Below are 27,853 nucleotides of genomic sequence, written 5' to 3'. Positions count from 1 at the left end.
CACGAAAGGGCCAGTGGTGTGTGGAGCGGGGCCGGGCAGCGCTGCTCGGGCCGAGGCCTGCGCCTGCTCGCCGCAGCCTGTCCTATCTTCCTGCCCTGCCTGCCCACTGGAGCTGGAGCTTCCCGGGGCAGAAAGCGAGAGAGGGAAGAGCTGGGGGGGAGAGCAGCACTGCTCTGGCACCCCGAGGACGTCCCCTGGGCCTGGTCCCCAGGCTGGGGTGGCCGCTTCCCACTCTGCTCCTGGGGCTGACCTCCCCACCAGGGGGTTTGGGGCTGGGCGCCCAGCTTGCCGGCATGGCAAGGTCCTGTGGGCTGAAGCCCAGCCTGGGGCTTTCTGAGCAGCCCGGAGCCACAGCCCCTTGGCAGAGCCCGGCCCTGCAGCCGTGGACCCAGGAGGCCCCAGTCCCCAGCGAGCCGTGGCGCCACGCGCTCCTCCTGCAGCGGGGCTGTGCCAGAAGGGCAATGCCCTGTGTCCCGGCCCTGCGTACTGGCAGGCTTTGCTTTTGAGAGGCGCCTGCGCATCCGGCACACACTTCCTCCTGCCCCAGCACCGGGCTGCACACAGGGACAGGGGCAGGGAGGGCTGTGCCCCTGCTCCTGGCCCCTTCTACAGCTGGGGGCTTCTGTGCTGGCCCCCCAGCAGCTGGACCCCCCTGCACCAAGCTGCGCTCTGTGGCTGTCCCTGTGCCTGCTGCTTGGGTCAGGCTGCCTCCTCCTCCTCCTCCTCCTCCTCCTACTTTGGGGCTCCTTTTTTTCTGACCCCAGTGAAAGTAGCACATGGACTGTCCCCATCCACTGCTGAAGCTCAGTCCCCAAGAAGCCGTGCAGGTCCCTAGGGCTCATCCTCGGCTCCGAGCCCCGTTGGTAGCATCCCTGCTGCTGCACAAAGCCACAATGCTATCGCCAGCAGCGCAGGTGGCCCAGCAGCTGCGTGCGGTCGGTGCTGAAGCCGGGTCCCTAAGGAGGGGAAACCGTCGCCCTTGTGCCCTGTGCCACCATCCGCTGCAAGGGGCTGGAGAAGTCCCTCCTGCACGTGTCAAGGTCAGCACAGGGAACAGATTCTCCCCGGTGACCCCCAGGCGTGTTCCAGGTGGATCAAGCCACCCCCCCGACAAAGTCTGGGCACTGAGGTGCTGAGGGAGGACCTCATTCTGGGGATAAGCCTGTCACCTTGGCGAACTGCTCTCCTCGGGCACAGCCCCAACCCCAGCTCAGGGGGACACGGGTGCCAGGCAGGCTGGCTCCCCTCGGGGACATTTGGGTGCTGAGCCCCAGTGGGGAGGCGGGGGGGTGCGTGACGCCAGAAGCAGAGCCGAGTCTCATATTTGGGCACGGAGCAGGTTATTGGAGGCTGGGCCCCGGCAGGCAGCAGATAACCCTCCTGATAGCGGCTCACAAGGTGCCTCCGCCGCCCCCATTGGCTCCTGCCAGTGGGGGCTGCCTATATATCCCCCTCCCCGCTGCGGGGCTGCGTCGGGCACTGGGGGCAGGATGGTGCCTGCCAGGGCACTGGGGCTGCTCCTCTGCGTGCAGCTCTGCGGGGGTGAGTGGTGGGGCTGGCCGTGGGGCAGGGGCTGGCCGTGGGGCAGTGGGCAAGCGGTGGGGCAGGGAGCAGCCGTGGGGCAGGCACCCCCCGGGCTCAGCAAGGTCCCTGGGGTTGCCCGCAGGCAGCGGGGAGCTGCGGCTGGTGGATGGCGGCGGGCGCTGCGCCGGCCGGGTGGAGGTGAAGCACGAGGGCGAGTGGGGCTCCGTCTGCAGCTACGACTTCGATTGGGACCACCGGGGCGCTGGCGTGGTGTGCCGGCAGCTGGGCTGCGGTGCGGTGGCCCGGGCATCCCCATACGCCCCGTTTGGGCAGGGCAAGGGACGCATCTGGCTGCACCCTATCTTCTGCCTTGGGACAGAAGGCACCTTGGAAGAATGCCCGAACTTCGGCTGGGGCAGGCACTTCTGTGGCCACGAGTGGGACGTGGGGGTGACCTGCACAGGTGAGGTGGGGTGGTGCTGGGGAAGCTGTGCCAGGACCCCCCAGGACTGGACTGAGGTTGGTGCCTGGTACAGAGGCTGTGGAGCTGCGGCTGGCGGCTGGCAGGGGACCCTGTGAGGGGAGAGTGGAGGTGAAGCTGCGGGGACGCTGGGGCACGGTGGCAGATGATGCCTGGGACATGGAGGACGCCGAGGTGGTGTGCCAGCAGATGGGCTGCGGCTCGGCTCTTGGTGCCTACCACAGCTCCCACTTTGGCCAAGCAGAAGGTTCTATCAGCTTGGGCTTTGTTGACTGCCATGGGGCTGAGAAGGCCCTCTGGGACTGCAAGATTCAAGGCTGGGGACCTTACAATGGCCCTCATACCTACGACACTGCTGTAGTCTGCCAAGGTGAGAGCTGGGGACATGCGGTTGCTGCAGGGAGCCCCATCGTCCGCATCCCCCTCAGGAGCCCTCCTCTCCCGGCAGGGTTCTCCCGTCTGGCTGGAGGGGACGGCGCCTGCTCGGGGCGGCTGGAGGTGCGGCAGGGCCGGGCCTGGGCCACCGTCTGCCACGGCCACGTGGACCTCAAGGCCGCCCAGGTGGTCTGCAGGGAGCTGGGCTGCGGCACGGCAGTGGCCGTCCCCGGTGCCGGCCATTTTGGGGCAGCAACGGGGCCGCTCTGGGACGGCGCCTTTGAGTGTAACGGCAGCGAGCCACTCCTCGCCAACTGCGCCCGGAGGCCAGCCCACGGCCAGTCCTGTGCTGGCCCCGCTTCTATCGTCTGCTCACGTAAGTGCTGGGGCTGGGGGGCTGGGGCGGACCCTTGCAGAGTGGGGTGCCCAGTGGGTCCCTGCTGTGCTGCCCCCCCAGCACCCTCTCTCCGCCACAGCCTACACCGGTTTCCGTTTGGCGGATGGCGGCTCGGGCTGCGTCGGGCGGGTGGAGGTGGAGGAGCAGGGGACATGGGGACCCCTGTGTGCCACCGCCTGGACCCTGCCTGATGCCCACGTCCTGTGCCGCCACCTGGGCTGCGGCCCCGCTGCCTCCCTGCCCCCAGGAGGCCATTTCGGGACGGGCACGGCGACGGGGCCGCTGCGGCGCGATGCCCTGAGCTGCAGCGGGAGCGAGCGGCACCCGGGCGAGTGTCCCGTGGCGGTGCTGGGGGAGCCCGCCTGCCCCCCTGGCCATGCCGCTGCCGTCAACTGCTCAGGTAGGTGCAGGGGACGCAGGGACCCGTGGCAGGCGGGGAGCAGTGCCCGTCCCCACGGCATGGCCGGGCTCTTGCAGGCGCCGCTGAGCCCCTGCGGCTGCTGGACGGGGAGAGCCGGTGCGACGGGCGGCTGGAGGTGGCCACAAGCCCCGGGGACTGGGCCCGTGTGACTGCGGGGCTGTGGGACGACCGAGCTGCCTCCGTGGCTTGCCGGCAGCTGGGCTGCGGTGTGCCAGAGAAGGTCTATGCTGTGCCGGCCGCCAGCTTGGGCCCTGTGGAGCTGCAGGAGCTGCGGTGTGCTGGCACCGAGGAGCGCCTGGCGCAGTGCAACGCCTCGGGGCCTGCCGCAGCGCCCAGCCACAGCCCCACAGAGGCGGCCGTTGCCTGCTCAGGTGAGTGCGCCGGGAAGGGCCGCGGGTGCCCAGCGGGTGCCCCCAGCCCCATCCTGGCCCTCCCGTGCAGGCAGCCGGCGGCTGAGGCTGGCGGGCGGCCCCGGGCGCTGCGCCGGCAGGGTGGAGGTGTACACCGAGGGCACCTGGGGCACCGTCTGCCAGGACGCCTGGGGCCTGCCAGATGCCGACGTCGTGTGCCGCCAGCTGGGGTGCGGACGGGCCCTGGAGGCGCCCGGCTCTGAGCGCTTCGGGCCCGGCGTGGGGACGCTGTGGCCGGGTGCCGGGGGCTGCTCGGGGACGGAGGCGGCTCTCTGGGACTGCCCAGCCCCAGCACGGCGTGGCTGCCGCCGGGGCGGTGGTGCCGGTGCCGTGTGCTCAGGTGAGCACTGTGATCCCTGAGCTGGGGAGCAGTCCCCACTGCCCGTGGCGTGCGCGCTGCCCCGCGAGGTGCCGTGATCCCGCTGTCCCCTGTTGTTGCAGGGCTGCTGCGTCTGACAGGGGGCAGCAGCAGCTGCAGCGGGCACCTGGAGGTGCTGCGCGAGGGGACATGGGGCCGCGTGTGCGCCAACGACACCAGCCCCGCCACAGCTGCCGTTGTCTGCCGCCAGCTGGGCTGTGGCACCGGGGGGAGGCTGGAGGCCGTCCCCGCACAGGGCTCTGTCCCCGCCTGGCTGGGCTGGGTGCAATGCCAGGAGGGGGCCCCCTCGCTCTGGCGCTGCCCCTCGGCGCCCTGGCACCTGCAGTCCTGCGGCCCTGCTGGGGTCACCCACATCGCCTGTGACGAGGACACCGAGGGCACGAGCGGGGCCACCACAACTGCAGGTAGCAGCTGCCGGCACGGGGATGCTTGCACAGGTGGCTCTGCCCGTGCCCACTGCCCCCTGCCCCTGCTGCCGTGTGGATCCCGGCCTCACACTGCCCCTCGCCATCCCTGCAGGTGTCACCAGCAGCGTTGCCCCACTGACAGCAGTGTCGGGGAGCGTGCCGGTGCCCACGGTCCTGTGCGTGCTCCTGGGGACGTTGCTGGGCCTGGCCCTGGCAGCCCTGGCTGTGCAGGCACACCGCACACGGGTGCAACGCCGAGGTGGGCACCGCTTTGAGAGTCTCCATGGGGCTGTGGGGAACAGTGGATCATGCCGTTGCAACGTGTACTTCCTTACAGACCCCGTCAAAGCCACGGACGCCGGCTCTGAGGCCGTGTATGAGGAGCTGGATTACAGCCTGATGCCCGAGTACCAGGAGGTGGCCAGCCACACAGGTGGGAGCACGGTCGTCCCTGGGGCCTGGGGCTTTCCCCATCCGTGGCTTAGCACCCAGTACCCCCTTCTCCACCGCAGGCTCCCTATCCAAGGGCTCAGGCACGAAGCTGGATGATGATAACTGGGATGGTTACAAGGAGGAGAGCAACCCCAGCGCAACCCCAGGTAGAGGAACGGGAACTCGGCAGGGACTGGAAGGCACAGGGGACCCAAGGAGAAGGGTCATGGCTGAGCAGTGGTGCTGGGGAGCTGAGGGGACATGGCCCTTGTGGCTGCGTCCTCAGCCCCGGCCCCCCCCTGCTTGGCGCAGCCCCTCCAGCCCAGCGTGGGCACGGCCCCCCGGATGGCTACGACGATGCTGCGGCCGTGCCGGAGGAGCTCCCGGCTCCCCATGGCGGGGATGCCCCGGCGCAGCCCCACGGGGACACGGGCTATGACGACGTTGACGTCAGCACCCTGAGGACAGCGCCGTGAGGAGACCCTGGGGACACAGCTGCAAGAGGGGGCTCCGGCCCCAGGGAGGGGTGACCGTGCCCATGGGGGGGCACCCGTCCCTGCCCAGCCCTCAGCACGCTGCAGAAACGGCTCCATCAGCCCACCCGCACCCGTTGCCCAAGGTCACGCCAGGGTCCTTGTGAAGTTTTTCAGCATGGCCTTTCCCTGCACAGCGCTCTTTCCGATTAAAGCCCCCAAGTGCTTGGAACCTTGCTCCCAGCACCAGCGCCTCTCTCTCTCCTGGGTCCATCGTCCGTTCCTTGGGGCCACGGGGCAGAGCTGGGCCCGCAGGCACGTCCCCATGGCTCTGGGCATGCAGGAAGGATGGGGAAGAGCCCAGGGCCTGGCCCCGGGGCCTTCCTTTGCCCCCAGAGCTGCACGCTCTCCCCGACAGGAGAACAGGCTGAGGGAAGGGCACGGCGCTTCCCAGGGACACTTCCCCTGCCCCAGCACCCCCAGCGCCACACGCCCGGGGCACGGCAAGGGGATCGCGTGCACCCTCAGCAAGCCGGCAGAGGACACCAAGGTGGGCAGGAGTGTTGATGTGCCTGAGGGCAGGAAGGCTCTGCAGAGGGACCTGGATAGGCTGGACCGATGGGCCTAGGCCAACTGTACGAGGTTCAACAAGGCCAATGCCACGTCCTGCACTTGGGGCACAACAACCCCATGCAAGGCTGCAGGCTGGGGGCAGAGTGGCTGGAAAGCTGCCCGGTGGGAAGGGAGCCGGGGGGGATTGGTGGGCAGGCGGCTGAACAGGAGCCAGCGGTGTGCTGACGTGGCCAAGAGGGCCAACAGCCTCCTGGCTAGTATCAGAACTGGTGTGGCAAGCGGGGCGAGGGAAATGATTGTCCCCCTGTACTCAGCCCTGTTGAGGCCACACCTTGAGTACTGCGTTCAACTCTAGGGCCCCCACTACAAGAAAGACACGGACCAGTCCAGAGGAGGCCATGAGGGTGATCAAAGGGCTGGGGCAGCTCTCCTCTGCAGACAGGCTGAGGGAGTTGGGGTTGTTCATCCTGGAGAAGAGAAGGCTCCGGGGAGACCTTCCAGTGGCTTTCCACTACTTAAAGGGGACTACAGGAAAGCTGGGGAAGGACTCTTCATCAGAGACTCTGCATCATGGCCTCTCATCCCTGCAGGGAGGCAACCGCACCTCCCACTTGAGTGTTATCAGCAAACTTGCTGAGGATGCATTCCATTCCTGCATCCGGATCATGGAGAAAAATGTTGAACGGGACTCGCCCTAGAGCTGAGTTCTGGGGAACAGTGCTGGTTACTGGCCACCAAACACCTGGAGAAGCAAGCGCATTCCCCAGAGATGACAAAGGGTCTAGAGGGGAAGACATGTGAGGAGTTGCTGCCCTGGCAGCCAGGAGGGCCAACCGCACCCCGGGGTGCATCAGGCACGGCATTGCTCACTGGCAAAGGAAGGGATTGTCCTGCTCTGCTCTGCCTGCTGCGGCCTCACCTCGAGCACTGCGTGCAGTTTGGGCACCACGGTATAAGGACATAAAATTTAGAGAGTGTCCAAAGGAGGGCTACGAGATGGTTAAGGGTGTGGAGGGGAAGACGTGTGAGGAGCAGCTCAAGTCCCTTGGTTTGTTCAGCGCAGAGCAGAGCAGGCTGAGGGGACGCCTCATGGCGGCCTGCAGCTCCCTCACGAGGGGAGCGGAGGGGCAGGCGCTGAGCTCTGCTCTCTGGGGACAGCGACAGGACCCGAGGGAACGGCATGGAGCTGGGACAGGGGAGGGTCAGGCTGGGGGTTAGGGAAAGGTTCTTTACCGGGAGGGTGGTTGGGCACTGGGACAGGCTCCCCAGGGACATGGTCACAGCACCGAGCCTGCCGGAGTTCAAGAAGCCTTTGGACAACATTCTCAGACACATGGTCTGATTTTTGGGTGGTCCTTTGAGGACCCAGGAGTTGGACTCGATGATCTTTGTGGGTCCCTTCCAACTCGGCACATTCCATGATTCTGTGATTCTTCCTCCTGTTCCTGTGATGGCCCTGCTTTGGAGTAGCCTGCCTCACTGCCTCATCCTCTTCGTCCTCCTCCTCCTTCTCAGTAGGAGTTTCTGCCCTTACTAAACGAGGTGACTTTGGCATCCATTGTTTCGTCTTGTGGACAGAGGTGACTGAGAGCGGCATGGGTTGGTTCTCTGGCCCAGCCGCAGGGCCTGTCGCAGGGGCTGGCATGGCTGCATGTTGTAGTGATTTCTGTCTCTTTGGAATTGCCAGGGTGATGGCCCACCTTTCTCAAACATTTAACTAGGTTTTTAGGATTCTGCGCCCGTTCAGGGCAGACGTTCCAAAGCATTGGAGGTGCTTATGGAAGAACTTCTTTACTGAAAGGGTTGTGAGGCATTGGAATGGGCTGCCCAGGGAAGTGGTTGAGTCACCATCCCTGGAGGCCTTTAAAAGACGTTTAGATGTAGAGCTTAGTGATATGGTTTAGTGGAGGACTTGTTAGTATTAGGTCAGAGGTTGGACTAGGTGATCTTGGAGGTCTCTTCCAACCTAGATGATTCTGTGATTCTGTGATTCTGTGATGTATGTATATGTGTATGTATGCAGATATATAGCCAGTGATATAGCACCTGTCAGGCTGAAGTTAACACACGTGAAGATATAAGAGCATGTCATAAAAAGATTGATTTTTTTTACACTAGGCTTTCTGATATGCCTACGGGAGTATTGCCAAAGGAATTTTCCCAAAGGAAAACAACTGCCATTTCTCAAAAACTGAAGAAGAAGGAATATTAATTATGTTAATTAAACTGAAATACATTTTACATTTTCAAATATTTATATCTGAAGACAGTGGCAGAGAGGGCCGGGTCCTGCTGTGATGGTTTTACCCTGCTACGCAGCTGAGCTCCACCAAAACCGCTCTCTCACTCGCCCTCCTTGATGACAATAGGGGAGATAATATGATGGAAAGGGCTCAAGGGTTGAGTTAAAGACAGGGAGATTGCTCACCAGTTACGGCACGGGCAATACAGATCAGCGTAGAGAGATCAATATAATTTCTTTCCTATCATTAGCAGACTAGAAGAGTGAGGAACTAAAAGCGTGCTAAAAACACCTTCCCCCATCCACTCTCTTCTACGTCCCCCCCCGAGCGGTGCAGGGGAACAGGCAATGGGGGCTGCGGTCAGTCCCTGATGCTTCGTCTCCACCACTCCTTCATGGTCACTCTCTGCCCCTGCTCCACGTGGGGTCCCTCCCACGGGATGCCGTCCTTCCCGAACTGAGCCTGCGGGGGCTGCCCACAGGCAGCAGCTCCTCAAGAACTGCTCCCACACGGCTCCGTACCACGGGGTCCATCCGTCAGGAGCAAACTGCTCCAGCACGGGTCCCCCCACGTGTGGCAGCTCCCCCCAGACCCTCTGCTCCTGCGTGGGCTCCTCTCCATGGGCTGCAGCTCCGGCCCGGGGCCTGCTCCTGCAGGGGCTCTCCATGGGCCGCAGCCTCCTCCAGGCCACATCCACCTGCTCCAGCGGGGGCTCCTCCACGGGTTGCAGCGTGGAGATCTGCTCCCTGTGGGACCCATGGGCTGCAGGGGGACAGCCTGCTCCACCAGGGGCCTCTCCACAGGCTGCAGGGGAACTGCTGCTGGATCGGAGAACATCCTGGATCGGGGCCCCCAGCACAAGAAAGATGTGGACAAGGAGGACATGGACCTATTAGAACAAGTCCACGGGACAGCCATGAGGTTGATCAAAGGGCTGGAGAACCTCTTGTGAGAAACAATCTGCAGCCAATAACACAGGCTCAGGCAAGGATCTCAGGGAAGCAGCATATTTATTCACAGTTGCAATGGTGGGCATCCTGCAAGTAGGAGCACGCAGCAGAATTGTATCATAACTTTCCATCCCCCACTACCCGACACTTCATTCCTCCCTTTTCCTCACTGGTTGAGTACCACAGTTTAACAAGCTACTCAGCGCTTATTACTATACAATATATGTACAATTTTATTTGACCAACATTTAATTTCTCATTTTCCCTGTTTTCTTCTTTCACTCTCCTGTCTAGAGGGGCCCATGTTTTTTTGTTTTTGCTAACCCTTGTTCTTCTGAGACCTTCCACTGTCCCATTATATGATCAGCTTACCCCCTCCTCTCTCCCCCTCACCCATTATGCTTGCATAATCACTTTGGAATATGCAAGGTTAGTCGAATGTTGAACTGCAAAAACACAATTTTAATTCTCACACTCTCCTCTGCAGACAAGCCGAGGGACTTGGGGTTGCCCTTCCGGCGTTTTGACCGCACCACACAGCACGGTGTCAGCCACAAAGTCGCTGAGATTGCACTCGATCACACCGTCCGTGTTGCCAACAAGATGTTAAACAGCGTCAGTCCCAGCAGTAACCCCTGAGGGACACCACCTGTCACTGGTCTCCACCAGGACATCCAGCCGCTGACTGCAACTCGCTGAGTGCGACCATCCAGCCAATTCCCTACCCACCGAGTGCGCCATCCGCCAGATCCACGTCTCTCCAATTCAGAGCCAAGGATGTCCTATGGGATGGCACCAAATGCTTTGCAAAGGCCTGGTAGATCATAGAATCATAGAATATCCCGAGTTGGAAGGGACCCATAAGGATCATCAAGTCCAACTCCTGGCACCGCACAGGTCTGCCCAAAAGTTTAGACCATGTGACTAAGTGCACGGTCCAAATGCTTCTTAAATTCAGACAGGCTTGGTGCAGTGACTACTTCCCTGGGGAGCTTGTTCCAGTGTGCGACCACCCTCTCGGTGAAGAACCTCTTCCTGATGTCCAGCCGAAACTTCCCCTGCCTCAGCTTCACACCGTTCCCACGGGTCCTGTCACTGGTGATAACAGAGAATAGGTCATCAGCCCCTCCGCTCCCCCTCGCGAGGAAGTTGTAGGCTGCGATGAGGTCCCCCCTCAGCCTCCTCTTTTCCAGGCTGAACAGGCCCAGTGACCTCAGCTGCTCCTCATATGTCTTACCCTCTAGGCCCTTCACCATCTTCGTCGCCCTCCTCTGGACACTCTCCAACAGTTTAACGTCCTTTTTGTACTGTGGTGCCCAGAACTGCACACAGTACTTGAGGTGAGGCTGCACCAGCGCAGAGTAGAGCAGGACAATCACATCCCTCGACCGACTAGCAATGCCGTGCTTGATGCACCCCAGGATACAGTTGGCCTTCCTGGCTGCCAGGGCACACTGCTGGCTCATATTCAACTTGCTGTCAACCACAACCCCCAGATCCCTCTCTGCGGGGCTGCTCTCCAGCGTCTCATCGCCCAGTCTGTACATATAGCCAGGGTTGCCCTGTCCCAGGTGCAGGACCCGGCACTTGCCTTTGTTAAACTTCATGTGGTTGGTGATCGCCCAGCTCTCCAATCTGTCCAGAATGGCGGTTGCAGCCCCAGGTGCATGTGCAGAGGCGTGAGTGCCGGTGCTGGCTTGAGTGGTGCTGGAGTGAGCGGTGTTCCACAAGGGTCCGTCTTGGGACTGGTGCTTTTCGATACCTTCATCGGTGACGTAGACGATGGGTTTGAGTGCACCCTCAGCAAGTTCGCAGATGACACCGAGCTGAGTGGTGCAGTTGATACCAAAGAAGGAAGAGATGCCATCGAAAGGGACATGGACAGGGTGGAGAAGTGAGCCCGCATGAACTACATGAGGGTCAACAAGTCCAAGTCCAAGGTGCTGCACCTGGGTCGGGGCAATCGCAGACAGGAGTACAGACTGGGAGAAGAACTCATTGAGAGCAGCCCTGCGGAGAGAGACTTGGGGGTTCTCGTGAAAGAAAGGCTCGATATGAGCCAGCATTGCGCTTGAAGCCCAGAAGGCCACCTGCATCCTCGGCTGCATCAACAGCGGAGTGACCAGCAAGGCAAGAGAGGTGATTGTCCCCTCTGCTCTGCCCTTGTAAGGCCCCACCTGGAGTCGTGCATCCTGGATCAGAGCCCCCAGCACAAGAAAGATGTGGACCTGTTGGAGCGAGTCCAGGGGAGGGCTGCAAAGGTGATCAGAGGGCTGGAGCAGCTCTCCTATGAAGAAAGGCTGAGAGAGCTGGGGCTGTTCAGCCTGGAGAAGAGAAGGCTCCGGGGAGACCTCCTTGCGGCCCTTCAATACTTAAAGGGGTCTTATAAAAAGGATGGAGGAGGACTCTTTACTCAGCTAGGCAATGCCAGGAACCAGTGGGAATGGCTTTAAACTAAAAGAGGATAGATTTAGATTAGACATTAGAAGGAACTTCTTCCTTGGAAGGGTAGGGAGGCACTGGAACAGGTCAAGAGTTGCCAGGAGAAGTTGTGGATACCCCATCCCTGGAGGTGTTCAAGGCCAGGCTGGAGGGGGCCTTGGCCAGCCTGACGTAGTTGGTGGCATCCCTACCTATGGCAGGGGGTTGGAGTTCCAACCCAAGCTAGTCTTTGATTCTCCCCAGCACCCAGAGCAGAGCTCACACGCAAACAGGGCCTGGAGGCGAGGGAACCGCAGGACGGGAGCAGCAAAGGGGCCGTCTCTTACCCCATCTGCAAGGGCCCTGATGGCCCCGCTCTGCTTCATCGTGTCCCTGCAGCTGGCAGCCTGCGTGCCTGTGCTGCACGTGGGCTCTTCTCTTGTGTTCATGGAGAGAGAGTGAGAGCGAGCACAAGAGAGCTCTCAGACCCCTCCTGTGTCTGCAGGAGCAGAGCACAACAGCGAAGGCAGATCCTGCGCGCCTCCTGCGTGCACAGGGAGGTCTTTGGGACTGCCGAGAACGGCCCGACAGGAGGCCGGGAAGGAGCCCCCTGCACGAGCTGGCAGCTTGTAGCATTCATGAGCTGCTGCCTTGAGGATGGTTGCTCTGCTGCTGCTGGAGCATTGCAGGCTTCTGCAGAGGAGTCAGTAAGAGAAAACAGGAGTCCCTGCCCCAGCGACCGCAGGTACAAGCTACATCAAATAGCTGCAGTTAATCTGTTTAAGCACTGAATTCACTCTGGGGACGCACACTGCCTATCAGATCATATGCCCTGATACGGAAAGCAGCCTTCGAAAATGCTCTTCACAGCTCTGCTTTTCTCATTCGTGCACTGCGAGTAGTTTCTGAAAGCAAAACCTGTCCCAGCAAAATAGGCAACAGCATTCGCCTGTCCTTGTCCTTCCTGGACCAGACAGCAACCTGCTAAACCTCAGGATACGTGGTGGTTAAGAAGCTAGTAGTGAGCTGTTTCTTTATGGGTTTTGCTTGTTCCTTTTCTCAGATGGTGGTTGTGATTGGTAATTTCCAGCACAGCTGCTTGAGTTGGCGCAGGTTGCTGTCGTTTAACCCAGCAGGCAGCTGAGTACCACAGAGCCACCCTCCCCTGCCCAAGTGGGAAGGGGAAGAGAACTCAGAAAAAAAAAGAAAAGAAGGTTAAACTCATGGGTTACTGTCATGAGACAGTTAAATAGGACAGGAAGTGAAGGGAAAATAATAATGATGATAACGAGAAATAAATACATATATAGACTTGAAACAAGTGGTACACATTGCAATTGCTCACCATGCTCTGACCGATGCCCAGCCTGTCCCTAGGCAGCAGTCCCCCCAGGCCAACCCTCTCCATTTTTATTGTTCAGCATGATGCCACATAGGATGCAGTGTCCCTTTGGCCAGTTTGGCTCACCCGATGTGTTTGGGAGAAGAGCCGGACCCCCACCTCCCTACAAAGTCCTTTAAGGTATTTCAAGAGCATGATAAGGTCACCCCTGAGCCTCCTTTTATCCAGGCTAAATTATCCCACTCAGCCGCTTCTCATAAAACTTGTTCTTTAGACTTTTCAACAGCTTCGCTGCCCTTCTCTGGACGTGCTCCAACACCTGCCTGTCCTTCTTGTAGTGAGGGGCACAAAACTGAACACAGTTTTTGAGTTCCAGCCCCTCCATGGCCGAATAGAGGGGGACGATCACTTCCCTTTTTTTTTTCTTTTTTATTTATTTATTTATTTTTTTTTTCCCTGAGCTCAAGCCCCAGCTCTCTGTTCAGTCAGGCCCATCCTATTCCCTGCAGGCTCATCTTTCGGCACATGGGGAGAGCCTGCTCCTGCGCCTTTAGGACTCCCTTCTCAAAGAGTGTCCAGCCTTCCTGGACTCCTTTCCCTTCAGGACTGCCTCCCAAGGGACTCCGCCAACCAGTCTCCGGAGCAGGCCGAAGTCTGCCCTCCTGAAGTCCAAGGTGGCAGTTCTGCTAACCCCTCTCCTTACTTGCCCCAGAATCAAAAATTCTGAATTCCTGATCACTAGGGCCAAGATAGCCTCCAGCCTTCACATCTCCCACAAGCCCTCCGCTGTTGACAAGGAAGAGGCCCAGCAGGGCGCCTTCCCTGCTTGGCTCCCTCTGCAGCTGCATCAGGAAGTTCTCTTCCATGCACTCCAGGAAGCTCCCTGACTGCTTCCTGCCCGCTGTCTTATATTTCCAGCAGATGCCTGCTAAGTCCAAGTCCCCCCAGAGATCAAGGTCTAGCTCTCGGGAGTCTTCTCCCACCTGCTGAGAGAATATTTCACCGTCCCCTTCGTCCTGGTTGGGCAGTGTGTAACAGCTGGGGGCTCCAGCAGCGGCCTCCCAGAACCGAGCAGAGGGAAGGAGCACCTCTGTGGAGCTGCTGGCACCCCTGTGCCTGAGGCAGCCAAGAATGCCGGTAGCAGCAAGGGCACGCAGCTGCCCTGTGCCCCGCTCAGTGTCCACCAGGAGCCCTGGTCCCTTCCTGCCGAGCTGCTTTCCAGCTGGGTGCCCGCAGCAGGTCCCGGTGCTGGGGCTGCTCTTCCCCAGGGGCAGGGCTCCTGCTGAGGGTGCGCTCTCGCTGTCGTCCAGGCCCTGTGGGAAGATGCCCAAGAGGAGCGCAGCCCGTGCTGGGCCCCGGGCTCCTCCACTCGGCCAGAGCCGAGCCTCCCCATCACAGCAGTTGGTGGGCTACCCCTCTGCAGGCCCAGCTGCAGGAAGGTCGCGGGCAGAGCTCTGCGGCCGCCTGCGGTGTGCAGGGGAAGGGAGCAGCAGGGGCAAGGGCGGGCAGGCAGAAGAGGGCACGAAAGGGCCAGTGGTGTGTGGAGCGGGGCCGGGCAGCGCTGCTCGGGCCGAGGCCTGCGCCTGCTCGCCGCAGCCTGTCCTATCTTCCTGCCCTGCCTGCCCACTGGAGCTGGAGCTTCCCGGGGCAGAAAGCGAGAGAGGGAAGAGCTGGGGGGGAGAGCAGCACTGCTCTGGCACCCCGAGGACGTCCCCTGGGCCTGGTCCCCAGGCTGGGGTGGCCGCTTCCCACTCTGCTCCTGGGGCTGACCTCCCCACCAGGGGGTTTGGGGCTGGGCACCCAGCTTGCCGGCATGGCAAGGTCCTGTGGGCTGAAGCCCAGCCTGGGGCTTTCTGAGCAGCCCGGAGCCACAGCCCCTTGGCAGAGCCCGGCCCTGCAGCCGTGGACCCAGGAGGCCCCAGTCCCCAGCGAGCCGTGCCGCCACGCGCTCCTCCTGCAGTGGGGCTGTGCCAGAAGGGCAATGCCCTGTGTCCCGGCCCTGCGTACTGGCAGGCTTCACTTTTGAGTGGTGCCTGTGCATCCGGCACACACTTCCTCCTGCCCCAGCACCGGGCTGCACACAGGGACAGGGGCAGGGAGGGCTGTGCCCCTGCTCCTGGCCCCTTCTACAGCTGGGAGCTTCTGTGCTGGCCCCACAGCAGCTGGACCCCCCTGCACCAAGCTGCGCTCTGTGGCTGTCCCTGTGCCTGCTGCTAGGGTCAGGCTGCCTCCTCCTCCTCCTCCTCCTCCTCCTCCTCCTCCTCCCACTTTGGGGCTCCTTCTTTCTGCCCCCAGCGCAAGTAGCACATGGACTGTTTGTTATCAATGCTGAAGCTCAGTCCCCAAGAAGCCGTGCAGGTCCCTAGGGCTCATCCTCGGCTCCGAGCCCCGTTGGTAGCATCCCTGCTGCTGCACAAAGCCACGATGCTATCGCCAGCAGCGCAGGTGGCCCAGCAGCTGCGTGCGGTCGGTGCTGAAGCCGGGTCCCTAAGGAGGGGAAACCGTCCCCCTTGTGCCCTGTGCCACCATCCGCTGCAAGGGGCTGGAGAAGTCCCTCCTGCACGTGTCAAGGTCAGCACAGGGAACAGATTCTCCCCGGTGACCCCCAGGCGTGTTCCAGGTGGATCAAGCCACCCCCCCGACAAAGTCTGGGCACTGAGGTGCTGAGGGAGGACCTCATTCTGGGGATAAGCCTGTCACCTTGGCGAACTGCTCTCCTCGGGCACAGCCCCAACCCCAGCTCAGGGGGACACGGGTGCCAGGCAGGCTGGCTCCCCTCGGGGACATTTGGGTGCTGAGCCCCAGTGGGGAGGCGGGGGGGTGCGTGACGCCAGAAGCAGAGCCGAGTCTCATATTTGGGCACGGAGCAGGTTATTGGAGGCTGGGCCCCGGCAGGCAGCAGATAACCCTCCTGATAGCGGCTCACAAGGTGCCTCCGCCGCCCCCATTGGCTCCTGCCAGCGGGGGCTGCCTATATATCCCCCTCCCCGCTGCGGGGCTGCGTCGGGCACTGGGGGCAGGATGGTGCCTGCCAGGGCACTGGGGCTGCTCCTCTGCGTGCAGCTCTGCGGGGGTGAGTGGTGGGGCTGGCCGTGGGGCAGGGGCTGGCCGTGGGGCAGTGGGCAAGCGGTGGGGCAGGGAGCAGCCGTGGGGCAGGCACCCCCCGGGCTCAGCAAGGTCCCTGGGGTTGCCCGCAGGCAGCGGGGAGCTGCGGCTGGTGGATGGCGGCGGGCGCTGCGCCGGCCGGGTGGAGGTGAAGCACGAGGGCGAGTGGGGCTCCGTCTGCAGCTACGACTTCGACTGGGACCACCGGGGCGCTGGCGTGGTGTGCCGGCAGCTGGGCTGCGGTGCGGTGGCCCGGGCATCCCCATACGCCCCGTTTGGGCAGGGCAAGGGACGCATCTGGCTGCATCCATCTTGTCGAGGCGGAGAAGCCACCTTGCAGGAGTGCCTCCACTTGGGCTGGGGCCAGCCGTTCTGTGGCCACGAGTGGGACGTGGGGGTGACCTGCACAGGTGAGGTGGGGTGGTGCTGGGGAAGCTGTGCCAGGACCCCCCAGGACTGGACTGAGGTTGGTGCCTGGTACAGAGGCTGTGGAGCTGCGGCTTGCGGCAGGCAGGGGACCCTGTGAGGGGAGAGTGGAGGTGAAGCTGCGGGGACGCTGGGGCACGGTGGCGGATAATGCCTGGGACATGGAGGATGCCGAGGTGGTGTGCCAGCAGACGGGCTGCGGCTCGGCTCTTGGTGCCTACCACAGCTCCCTCTTTGGCCAAGCAGAAGGTTCTATCAGCTTGGGCTTTGTTGACTGCCATGGGGCTGAGAAGGCCCTCTGGGACTGCAAGATTCAAGGCTGGGGACCCTACAATGGCCCTCATGTCTATGACACTGCTGTAGTCTGCCAAGGTGAGAGCTGGGGACATGCGGTGCTGCAGGGAGCCCCATCGTCCGCATCCCCCTCAGGAGCCCTCCTCTCCCGGCAGGGTTCTCCCGTCTGGCTGGAGGGGACGGCGCCTGCTCGGGGCGGCTGGAGGTGCGGCAGGGCCGGGCCTGGGCCACCGTCTGCCACGGCCACGTGGACCTCAAGGCCGCCCAGGTGGTCTGCAGGGAGCTGGGCTGCGGCACGGCAGTGGCCGTCCCCGGTGCCGGCCATTTTGGGGCAGCAACGGGGCCGCTCTGGGACGGCGCCTTTGAGTGCAACGGCAGCGAGCCACTCCTCGCCAGCTGCGCCCGGAGGCCAACCCACGGCCAGTCCTGTGCTGGCCCCGCTTCTATCGTCTGCTCACGTAAGTGCTGGGGCTGGGGGGCTGGGGCGGACTCTTGCAGAGTGGGGTGCCCACTGGGTCCCTGCTGTGCTGCTCCCCCAGCGCCCTCTCTCCGCCGCAGCCTACACCGGTTTCCGTTTGGCGGATGGCGGCTCGGGCTGCGCCGGGCGGGTGGAGGTGGAGGAGCAGGGGACATGGGGACCCCTCTGTGCCACTGCCTGGACCCTGCCTGATGCCCACGTCCTGTGCCGCCACCTGGGCTGCGGCCCCGCTGCCTCCCTGCCCCCAGGAGGCCATTTTGGGACGGGCACGGCGACGGGGCCGCTGCGGCGCGATGCCCTGAGCTGCAGCGGGAGCGAGCAGCATCCGGGCGAGTGTCCCGTGGCGGTGCTGGGGGAGCCCGCCTGCCCCCCTGGCCATGCCGCCGCCGTCAACTGCTCAGGTGGGTGCAGGGGACGCAGGGACCCGTGGCAGGCGGGGAGCAGTGCCCGTCCCCACGGCATGGCCGGGCTCTTGCAGGCGCCGCTGAGCCCCTGCGGCTGCTGGACGGGGAGAGCCGGTGCGACGGGCGGCTGGAGGTGGCCACAAGCCCCGGGGACTGGGCCCGTGTGACTGCGGGGCTGTGGGACGACCGAGCTGCCTCCGTGGCTTGCCGGCAGCTGGGCTGCGGTGTGCTAGAGAAGGTCTACGCTGTGCCGGCCGCCAGCTTGGGCCCTGTGGAGCTGCAGGAGCTGCGGTGTGCTGGCACCGAGGAGCGCCTGGCGCAGTGCAACGCCTCGGGGCCTGCCGCAGCGCCCAGCCACAGCCCCACAGAGGTGGCCGTTGCCTGCTCAGGTGAGTGCGCCGGGAAGGGCCGCGGGTGCCCAGCGGGTGCCCCCAGCCCCATCCTGGCCCTCCCGTGCAGGCAGCCGGCGGCTGAGGCTGGCGGGAGGCCCCGGGCGCTGCGCCGGCAGGGTGGAGGTGTACACCGAGGGCACCTGGGGCACCGTCTGCCAGGACGCCTGGGGCCTGCCAGATGCCGACGTCGTGTGCCGCCAGCTGGGGTGCGGACGGGCCCTGGAGGCGCCCGGCTCTGAGCGCTTCGGGCCCGGCGTGGGGACGCTGTGGCCGGGTGCCGGGGGCTGCTCGGGGACGGAGGCGGCTCTCTGGGACTGCCCAGCCCCAGCACGGCGTGGCTGCCGCCGGGGCGGTGGTGCCGGTGCCGTGTGCTCAGGTGAGCACTGTGATCCCTGAGCTGGGGAGCAGTCCCCACTGCCCGTGGGGTGCGCGCTGCCCCGCGAGGTGCCGTGACCCCGCTGTCCCCTGTTGTTGCAGGGCTGCTGCGTCTGACGGGGGGCAGCAGCAGCTGCAGCGGGCACCTGGAGGTGCTGCGCGAGGGGACGTGGGGCCGCGTGTGCGCCAACGACACCAGCCCCGCCACAGCTGCCGTTGTCTGCCGCCAGCTGGGCTGTGGCACCGGGGGGAGGCTGGAGGCCGTCCCCGCACAGGGCTCTGTCCCCGCCTGGCTGGGCTGGGTGCAGTGCCAGGAGGGGGCCCCCTCGCTCTGGCGCTGCCCCTCGGCGCCCTGGCACCTGCAGTCCTGCGGCCCTGCTGGGGTCACCCACATCGCCTGTGACGAGGACACCGAGGGCACGAGCGGGGCCACCACAACTGCAGGTAGCAGCTGCCGGCACGGGGATGCTTGCACAGGTGGCTCTGCCCGTGCCCACTGCCCCCTGCCCCTGCTGCCGTGTGGATCCCGGCCTCACACTGCCCCTCGCCATCCCTGCAGGTGTCACCAGCAGCGTTGCCCCACTGACAGCAGTGTCGGGGAGCGTGCCGGTGCCCACGGTCCTGTGCGTGCTCCTGGGGACGTTGCTGGGCCTGGCCCTGGCAGCCCTGGCTGTGCAGGCACACCGCGCACGGGTGCAACGCCGAGGTGGGCGCCGCTTTGGGAGTCTCCATGGGGCTGTGGGGAACAGTGGATCATGCCGTTGCAACGTGTACTTCCTTACAGACCCCGTCAAAGCCACGGACGCCGGCTCTGAGGCCGTGTATGAGGAGCTGGATTACAGCCTGATGCCTGAGTACCAGGAGGTGGCCAGCCACACAGGTGGGAGCACGGTCGTCCCTGGGGCCTGGGGCTTTCCCCATCCGTGGCTTAGCACCCAGTACCCCCTTCTCCACCGCAGGCTCCCTGTCCAAGGGCTCAGGCACGAAGCTGGATGATGATAACTGGGATGGTTACAAGGAGGAGAGCAACCCCAGCGCAACCCCAGGTAGAGGAACGGGAACTCGGCAGGGACTGGAAGGCACAGGGGACCCAAGGAGAAGGGTCATGGCTGAGCAGTGGTGCTGGGGAGCTGAGGGGACATGGCCCTTGCGGCTGCGTCCTCAGCCCCGGCCCCCCCCTGCTTGGCGCAGCCCCTCCAGCCCAGCCTGGGCACAGCCCCCCGGATGGCTACGACGATGCTGCGGCTGTGCCAGAGGAGCTCCTGGCTCCCCACGGCGGTGACGCCCCAGCGCAGCCCCACGGGGACACGGGCTATGATGACGTTGATGTCAGCACCCTGAGGACAGCGCCGTGAGGAGGCCCTGGGGACACAGCTGCAAGAGGGGGCTCCGGCCCCAGGGAGGGGTGGCCGTGCCCATGGGGGGGCACCCGTCCCTGCCCAGCCCTCAGCACGCTGCAGAAACGTCTCCATCGGCCCACCCGCACCCATTGCCCAAGGTCACGCCAGGGTCCTTGTGAAGTTTTTCAGCATGGCCTTTCCCTGCACAGCGCTCTTTCCGATTAAAGCCCCCAAGTGCTTGGAACCTTGCTCCCAGCACCAGCGCCTCTGTCTCTCCTGGGTCCATCGTCTGTCTCTCGGGGCCACGGGGCAGAGCTGGGCCCGCAGGCACGTCCCCATGGCTCTGGGCACACAGGGAGGACGGGGAAGAGCCCAGGGCTCAGCCTTGGGGCCTTCCTTTGCCCCCAGAGCTGCACGCTCTCCCCGACAGGAGAACAGGCTGAGGGAAGGGCACAGCAAGTCCCAGGGACACTTCCCCTGCCCCAGCACCCCCAGCGCCACACGCCCGGGGAACGGCAAGGGGATCGCGTGCACCCTCAGCAAGCCAGCAGCGGTCACCAAGGTGGGCAGGAGTGTTGATGTGCCTGAGGGCAGGAAGGCTCTGCAGAGGGACCTGGATAGGCTGGACCGATGGGCCTAGGCCAACTGTACGAGGTTCAACAAGGCCAATGCCACGTCCTGCACTTGGGGCACAACAACCCCATGCAAGGCTGCAGGCTGGGGGCAGAGTGGCTGGAAAGCTGCCCGGCGGGAAGGGAGCCGGGGGGGATTGGTGGGCAGGCGGCTGAACAGGAGCCAGCGGTGTGCTGACGTGGCCAAGAGGGCCAACAGCCTCCTGGCTAGTATCAGAAATAGCGTGGCCAGCAGGGCGAGGGAAATGATTGTCCCCCTGTACTCAGCCCTGTTGAGGCCACACCTCAACTCAAGGTGAGGCCGCACAGTGCAGAGCAGAGCAGGACAATCACATCCCTCAACCGACTAGCAATGCCGTGCTTGATGCACCCCAGGATATGGCTGGCCTTCCTGGCTGCCAGGGCACACTGCTGGCTCATATTCAACTTGCTGTCAACCACAACCCCCAGATCCCTCTCTGCGGGGCTGCTCTCCAGCGTCTTGTCCTCCAGTCTGTACATACAGCCAGGGTTGCCCCGTCCCAGGTGCAGGACCCAGCACTTGCTCTTGTTAAACTTCGTGTGGTTTAGGCTGCATGAACAGGCAGAGGGAAGGGCACGTCACGTCACAGGGACGCTTCCCCTGCCCCAGCACCCCCAGCACCACCCGCCCAGGGCACGGCCAGCCGGCACGGAGGGGCCACAGCCGGGTACCCCGTGAGCATCCAATCAGCAGGCAGGTGCTTTGCCCGGGCCTGGCCCAGCAGCAGGACGGGGGCACCCAGCGGCACCAGCGGGCCCAGGGGGCACGCCGCGCACCACCGGGGAGCCCAGCCCTGGGGCCTCCTGATGGGCACGGAGAGGCTGAGCCAAAAAGACCTCTCCTCAGCTCCCTGGTGCAGGGGGCTGAGGCACTCCTGTGTTGCGTGGGATGGAGCTACAGCCTGCCGGGGCCTCGGCCAGGCTCACGGCCAAAAGCCTTCCCTCTCCTTTGTTTGCGAGGGAACTGCAGCCTCCTTGGATGTGGGGACCAGTAGAAACAACGGCGCGCAGCGTAGTGTCATTGTAGCCATGCTTAGCTTTGCGCCCACTGGCAAGAATGCGCTGAGTGCTGCACAGCAGCAAGAAGAACCTCAGTGTTTTGCCACTTGTGGCAAATGGTGGAGGATCAAATCCAGGCAGTGACAAACTCGTGCTCCTCCAAGCTGACGGGAGATCCTCAGAAACAACTCGGCTCCAGGCAGTGCTGTGGCATCTCCAAAGTGAGAGGGCCAACAGCATATTGGCTTGTATCAGAACTGGTATGGCCAAGAGAGCAAGGGAAGTGATTGTTGCCTTCTACTCAGCCCCGGAGAGGCTGGAACTCGAAAACTGTGTCCAGTTTTGTGCCCCTCACTACAAGGACAGGCAGGTGCTGGAGCGTGTCCAAAGAAGGGCAGCGAAGCTGTTGAAGTGTCTAGAGAACAAGTTTTATGAGAAGCGTCTGAGAGCCGCTGAAAAAGGCCTGGATAAAAGGAGGCTCAGGGTGACCTTATCATGCTCTTGAAATACCTTAAAGGACGTTGTAGGGAGGTGGGGGTCCGGCTCTTCTCCCAAACACATCGGGTGAGCCAAACTGGCCAAAGGGACGCTGCATCCTATATGGCATCAACCTGAACAATAAAAACGGAGGGGGTTGGCTGGGGGGGACTGCTGCCTAGGGACAGGCTGGGCATCGGTCAGAGCATGGTGAGCAATTGCACTGTGCACCACTTGTTTCAAATCTATATACTTATTTATTTACTGCTATCATCATTATTATTTTCCCTTCACTTTCTGTTCTACTTGACTGTCTCATGACAGTAACCCATGAGTTTAACCTTTTTTTTTTTTTTTCCGAGTTCTCTTCCCCTTCCCACTTGGGCAGGGGAGGGGAGCCAGTGAAGGGCTCTGTGGCACTCAGCTGCCTGCTGGGTTAAACGACAGCAACCTGCGCCAACTCAAGCAGCTGTGCTGGAAATTACCAATCACAACCATCATCTGAGGAAAGGAAGAAGCAAAACCCATAAAGAAACAGCTCACTACTAGCTTCTTAACCACCACGTATCCTGAGGTTTAGCAGGTTGCTGTCTGGTCCAGGAAGGACAAGGACAGGTGAATGCTGTTGCCTATTTTGCTGGGACAGGTTTTGCTTTCAGAAACTACTCGCAGTGCACTAATAAGAAAATTCTGTTCTAATAGGTCCATGTCCTTCTTGTAGTGGGGGCTCTAGAGTTTAATACAGTACTCAAAGTGTAGTCTCAACAGGGCTGAGTACAGGGGGACAATCATTTCCCTCACCCCGCTGGCCATGCTATTTCTGATACTAGCCAGGAGGCTGTTGGCCCTCTTGGCCACGTCAGCACACCGCTGGCTCCTGTTCAGCCGCCTGCCCACCAATCCCCCCAGCTCCCTTCCCGCCGGGCAGCTTTCCAGCCACTCTGCCCCCAGCCTGCAGCCTTGCATGGGGTTGTTGTGCCCCAAGTGCAGGACGTGGCATTGGCCTTGTTGAACCTCGTACAGTTGGCCTAGGCCCATCGGTCCAGCCTATCCAGGTCCCTCTGCAGAGCCTTCCTGCCCTCAGGCACATCAACACTCCTGCCCACCTTGGTGTCCTCTGCCGGCTTGCTGAGGGTGCACGCGATCCCCTTGCCGTGCCCCGGGCATGTGGCGCTGGGGGTGCTGGGGCAGGGGAAGTGTCCCTGGGAAGCGCCGTGCCCTTCCCTTGGCCTGTTCTCCTGTCGGGGAGAGCGTGCAGCTCTGGGGGCAAAGGAAGGCCCCGGGGCCAGGCCCTGGGCTCTTCCCCATCCTTCCTGCATGCCCAGAGCCATGGGGACGTTCCTGCGGGCCCAGCTCTGCCCCCTGGCCCCGAGGAACGGACGATGGACCCAGGAGAGAGAGAGGCACCGGTGCTGGGAGCGAGGTTCCAAGCACTTGGGGGCTTTAATCGGAAAGAGCGCTGTGCAGGGAAAGGCCATGCTGAAAAACTTCACAAGGACCCTGGCGTGACCTTGGGCAATGGGTGCGGGTGGGCCGATGGAGCCGTTTCTGCAGCGTGCTGAGGGCTGGGCAGGGACGGCTGCCCCCCCATGGGCACAGCCACCCCTCCCTGGGGCCGGAGCCCCCTCTTGCAGCTGTGTCCCCAGGGTCTCCTTACGGTGCTGTCCCCAGGGTGCTGATGTCAACGTCATCATAGGCCGTGTCCCCATGGGGCTGCGCCGGGGCGTCACCGCTGTGGGGAGCCAGGAGCTCCTCTGGCACAGCCGCAGCATCGTCGTAGCCATCCAGGGGGCTGTGCCCGGGCTGGGTCGGGGGGGCTGCGCCAGGCATGGAGGGACAGGGGCTGAGGACGCAGCCGCAAGGGCCACGTCCCCTCAGCTCCCCAGCACCACTGCTCGGCCATGGCCCCTCTCCTCGGTCCCCTGTGCATTCCAGTCCCTGCTGAGTGCCCCTTCCCCTACCTGGGACCTCCCTCGGGTTGCTCTCTTCCTTGTTGCTATCCCAGTTCTCGTCTTGCAGCTTCATCCCTGAGCCCTTGGATAGGGAGCCTGCGGTGCAGAATGGGGCACTGAGTGCTCGGCCAGGGGCTTCGACAGCCCCAGGCCCCAGGGACGACCGTGCTCCCACCTGTGTGGCTGGGCACCTCCTGGTACTCGGGCATCAGGCTGTAATCCAGCTCCTCATACACGGCCTCGGAGCCGGCGTCCGTGGCTTTGACGGGGTCTGTAAGGAAGTACACGTTGCAACGGCATGATCCACTGTTCCCCACAGCCCCATGGAGACTCCCAAAGCGGTGCCCACCTCGGCGTTGCACCCGTGTGCGGTGTGCCTGCACAGCCAGGGCTGCCAGGGCCAGGCCCAGCAACGTCCCCAGGAGCACGCACAGGACCGTGGGCACCGGCACGCTCCCCGACACTGCTGTCAGTGGGGCAACGCTGCTGGTGACACCTGCAGGGATGGCGAGGGGCAGTGTGAGGCCGGGATCCACACGGCAGCAGGGGCAGGGGGCAGTGGGCACGGGCAGAGCCACCTGTGCAAGCATCCCCGTGCCGGCAGCTGCTACCTGCAGTTGTGGTGGCCCCGCTCGTGCCCTCGGTGTCCTCGTCACAGGCGATGTGGGTGACCCCAGCAGGGCCGCAGGACTGCAGGTGCCAGGGCGCCGAGGGGCAGCGCCAGAGCGAGGGGGCCCCCTCCTGGCACTGCACCCAGCCCAGCCAGGCGGGGACAGAGCCCTGTGCGGGGACGGCCTCCAGCCTCCCCCCGGTGCCACAGCCCAGCTGGCGGCAGACAACGGCAGCTGTGGCGGGGCTGGTGTCGTTGGCGCACACGCGGCCCCACGTCCCCTCGCGCAGCACCTCCAGGTGCCCGCTGCAGCTGCTGCTGCCCCCCGCCAGACGCAGCAGCCCTGCAACAACAGGGGACAGCTGGGGTCACGGCACCTCGCGGGGCAGCGCGCACCCCACGGGCAGTGGGGACTGCTCCCCAGCTCAGGGATCACAGTGCTCACCTGAGCACACGGCACCGGCACCACCGCCCCGGCGGCAGCCACGCCGTGCTGGGGCTGGGCAGTCCCAGAGAGCCGCCTCCGTCCCCGAGCAGCCCCCGGCACCCGGCCACAGCGTCCCCACGCCGGGCCCGAAGCGCTCAGAGCCGGGCGCCTCCAGGGCCCGTCCGCACCCCAGCTGGCGGCACACGACGTCGGCATCTGGCAGGCCCCAGGCGTCCTGGCAGACGGTGCCCCAGGTGCCCTCGGTGTACACCTCCACCCTGCCGGCGCAGCGCCCGGGGCCGCCCGCCAGCCTCAGCCGCCGGCTGCCTGCACGGGAGGGCCAGGATGGGGCTGGGGGCACCCGCTGGGCACCCGCGGCCCTTCCCGGCGCACTCACCTGAGCAGGCAACGGCCGCCTCTGTGGGGCTGTGGCTGGGCGCTGCGGCAGGCCCCGAGGCGTTGCACTGCTGCCAGGCGCTCCTCGGTGCCAGCACACCGCAGCTCCTGCAGCTCCACAGGGCCCAAGCTGGCGGCCGGCACAGCGTAGACCTTCTCTGGCACACCGCAGCCCAGCTGCCGGCAAGCCACGGAGGCAGCTCGGTCGTCCCACAGCCCCGCAGTCACACGGGCCCAGTCCCCGGGGCTTGTGGCCACCTCCAGCCGCCCGTCGCACCGGCTCTCCCCGTCCAGCAGCCGCAGGGGCTCAGCGGCGCCTGCAAGAGCCCGGCCATGCCGTGGGGACGGGCACTGCTCCCCGCCTGCCACGGGTCCCTGCGTCCCCTGCACCCACCTGAGCAGTTGACGGCGGCGGCATGGCCAGGGGGGCAGGCGGGCTCCCCCAGCACCACCACGGGACACTCGCCCGGGTGCCGCTCCCTCCCGCTGCAGCTCAGGGCATTGCGCTGCAGCGGCCCCGTCGCCGTGCCCGTCCCAAAATGGCCTCCTGGGGGCAGGGAGGCAGCGGGGCCGCAGCCCAGGTGGCGGCACAGGACGTGGGCATCAGGCAGGGTCCAGGCGGTGGCACACAGGGGTCCCCATGTCCCCTGCTCCTCCACCTCCACCCGCCCGACGCAGCCCGAGCCGCCATCCGCCAAACGGAAACCGGTGTAGGCTGTGGCGGAGAGAGGGCGCTGGGGGAGCAGCACAGCAGGGACCCACTGGGCACCCCACTCTGCAAGGGTCCACCCCAGCCCCCCAGCCCCAGCACTTACGTGAGCAGACGATAGAAGCGGGGCCAGCACAGGACTGGCCGTGGGTTGGCCTCCGGGCGCAGTTGGCGAGGAGTGGCTCGCTGCCGTTGCACTCAAAGGCGCCGTCCCAGAGCGGCCCCGTTGCTGCCCCAAAATGGCCGGCACTCTGGGGACGGCCACTGCCAGTGCCGCAGCCCAGCTCCCTGCAGACCACCTGGGCGGCCTTGAGGTCCACGTGGCCGTGGCAGACGGTGGCCCAGGCCTGGCCCTGCCGCACCTCCAGCCGCCCCGAGCAGGCGCCGTCCCCTCCAGCCAGACGGGAGAACCCTGCCGGGAGAGGAGGGCTCCTGAGGGGGATGCGGACGATGGGGCTCCCTGCAGCACCAGCATGTCCCCAGCTCTCACCTTGGCAGACTACAGCAGTGTCATAGACATGAGGGGCATTGTAGGGTCCCCAGCCCAGAATATGACAGTCCCAGAGGGCCTTCTCATCCCCCTTACAGTTGATAAAGGCTAAGCTGATGGGACCATCAGCTTGGCCAAAGAGGGAGCTGGGGTAGGCACCAAGAGCCGAGCCGCAGCCCATCTGCTGGCACACCACCTCGGCGTCCTCCATGTCCCACTCGTTGTCTGATACCATGCCCCAGCGTCCCCGCAGCTTCACCTCCACTCTCCCCTCACAGGGTCCCCTGCCAGCCGCCAGCCGCAGCTCCACAGCCTCTGCACCAGGGACCAACCTCAGTCCAGTCCTGGGGGTCCCGGCACGGCATCCCCAGCACCACCCCGCCTCACCTGTGCAGGTCACGCCCACGTCCCACTTGTGGTCACAGAATGGCTGGCCCCAGCCAAAGTGGAAGCAGTCATGAAGGTTAGTTTCAGTACCGTTGCAGAAGAAGGGGTGAAGCCAGATGCGTCCCTTGCCCTGCCCAAACGGGGCGTGCGGGGATGCCCGGGCCACTGCGCCGCAGCCCAGCTGCCGGCAGACTATGCCAGCGCCCCGGTGGTCCCAATCGAAGTCGTAGCTGCAGACGGAGCCCCACTCGCCCTCGTGCTTCACCTCCACCCGGCCGGCGCAGCGCCCGCCGCCATCCACCAGCCGCAGCTCCCCGCTGCCTGCGGGCAACCCCAGGGACCTTGCTGAGCCCGGGGGGTGCCTGCCCCACGGCTGCTCCCTGCCCCACCGCTTGCCCACTGCCCCACGGCCAGCCCCTGCCCCACGGCCAGCCCCACCACTCACCCCCGCAGAGCTGCACGCAGAGGAGCAGCCCCAGTGCCCTGGCAGGCACCATCCTGCCCCCAGTGCCAGATGCAGCCCCGCAGCGGGGAGGGGAATATATAGGCAGCCCCCGCTGGCAGGAGCCAATGGGGGCGGCGGAGGCACCTTGTGAGCCGCTATCAGGAGGGTTATCTGCTGCCTGCCGGGGCCCAGCCTCCAATAACCTGCTCCGTGCCCAAATATGAGACTCGGCTCCGCTTCTGGCGTCATGCACCCCCCCGCCTCCCCACTGGGGCTCAGCACCCAAATATCCCCAAGGGGAGCCAGCCTGCCTGGCACCCATGTCCCCCTGAGCTGGGGTTGGGGCTGTGCCAAAGGATAGGAGGTCCCCGCGGGGACAGGAATATCCCGAGAATGGGGTCCTCCCTCAGAACATGGCCTCCCTCAGCAGCCCAGTACTCAGCCTTAGTAGGGCAGTTGGGGGGCCTTGACCCACCTGGAACAAGCCTGGGGGTCCCCGGGGAGAATATGGTCCCTGTGCTGGCCCAGAGGGACATCTCCAGTCCTTTGCAGCGGATGGTTGCACAGGGCACAAGGGGGACTGTTTCCCCTACTTAGGGACCTGGTGTCGGCATCGACCGCACGCAGCTGCTGGGCCACCTGTGCTGCTGGCAATAGCATTGTGGC

At 64.0% G+C, this 27,853-nt stretch overlaps 3 protein-coding genes across 3 annotated transcripts; 2 read left to right on the top strand and 1 right to left on the bottom strand.

Annotated features, from left to right (window-relative positions):
* Positions 1–1,490: 1,490 nt before the first annotated feature.
* LOC118244292 (antigen WC1.1-like) lies at positions 1,491–5,302 on the top strand. Its single transcript, XM_050710864.1, has 12 exons — positions 1,491–1,542; positions 1,667–1,987; positions 2,061–2,375; positions 2,454–2,756; positions 2,857–3,177; positions 3,255–3,569; positions 3,640–3,948; positions 4,050–4,394; positions 4,507–4,653; positions 4,732–4,827; positions 4,907–4,993; positions 5,139–5,302. Exons 1-12 carry the CDS (start codon positions 1,491–1,493, stop codon positions 5,300–5,302), a joined length of 2,775 nt encoding a protein of 924 aa, XP_050566821.1.
* A 10,547-nt stretch (positions 5,303–15,849) lies between these two features.
* LOC118244291 (scavenger receptor cysteine-rich type 1 protein M130-like) lies at positions 15,850–19,657 on the top strand. The gene is made up of 12 exons (XM_050710863.1): positions 15,850–15,901; positions 16,026–16,343; positions 16,417–16,731; positions 16,809–17,111; positions 17,212–17,532; positions 17,610–17,924; positions 17,995–18,303; positions 18,405–18,749; positions 18,862–19,008; positions 19,087–19,182; positions 19,262–19,348; positions 19,494–19,657. Exons 1-12 carry the CDS (start codon positions 15,850–15,852, stop codon positions 19,655–19,657), a joined length of 2,772 nt encoding a protein of 923 aa, XP_050566820.1.
* Positions 19,658–23,424: 3,767 nt separating this feature from the next.
* On the bottom strand, positions 23,425–27,239 carry LOC118244289 (scavenger receptor cysteine-rich type 1 protein M130-like). The gene is given in 13 exon segments (XM_050710862.1): positions 23,425–23,588; positions 23,733–23,819; positions 23,899–23,994; positions 24,073–24,219; positions 24,332–24,676; positions 24,779–25,087; positions 25,158–25,227; positions 25,229–25,473; positions 25,551–25,871; positions 25,972–26,277; positions 26,356–26,670; positions 26,743–27,063; positions 27,188–27,239. Coding segments are annotated over 13 exon segments (2,778 nt in total).
* Between the last annotated feature and the right edge of the window lie 614 nt (positions 27,240–27,853).

The sequence above is a fragment of the Cygnus atratus genome, chromosome 5 (genome assembly GCF_013377495.2).
Source record: "Cygnus atratus isolate AKBS03 ecotype Queensland, Australia chromosome 5, CAtr_DNAZoo_HiC_assembly, whole genome shotgun sequence".
In the NCBI taxonomy this organism is placed as follows: Eukaryota; Metazoa; Chordata; class Aves; order Anseriformes; family Anatidae; genus Cygnus; species Cygnus atratus.
This window is presented reverse-complemented; position numbering and strand designations above follow the sequence as displayed.

What these genes read in the sequence shown, in the direction of transcription:
- LOC118244292 (XM_050710864.1), top strand. Translation starts at nt 1,491, where the DNA reads ATGGTGCCTGCCAGGGCACTGGGGCTGCTCCTCTGCGTGCAGCTCTGC. An exon ending in CGCTGCCGTCAACTGCTCAG is followed by an intron (nt 3,178 to 3,254) that starts GTAGGTGCAGGG and finishes GGGCTCTTGCAG; the next exon opens with GCGCCGCTGAGCCCCTGCGG. An exon ending in GGCGGCCGTTGCCTGCTCAG is followed by an intron (nt 3,570 to 3,639) that starts GTGAGTGCGCCG and finishes CCTCCCGTGCAG; the next exon opens with GCAGCCGGCGGCTGAGGCTG.
- LOC118244291 (XM_050710863.1), top strand. Translation starts at nt 15,850, where the DNA reads ATGGTGCCTGCCAGGGCACTGGGGCTGCTCCTCTGCGTGCAGCTCTGC. An exon ending in CACTGCTGTAGTCTGCCAAG is followed by an intron (nt 16,732 to 16,808) that starts GTGAGAGCTGGG and finishes CTCTCCCGGCAG; the next exon opens with GGTTCTCCCGTCTGGCTGGA. An exon ending in GGAGGTGGCCAGCCACACAG is followed by an intron (nt 19,183 to 19,261) that starts GTGGGAGCACGG and finishes TCTCCACCGCAG; the next exon opens with GCTCCCTGTCCAAGGGCTCA.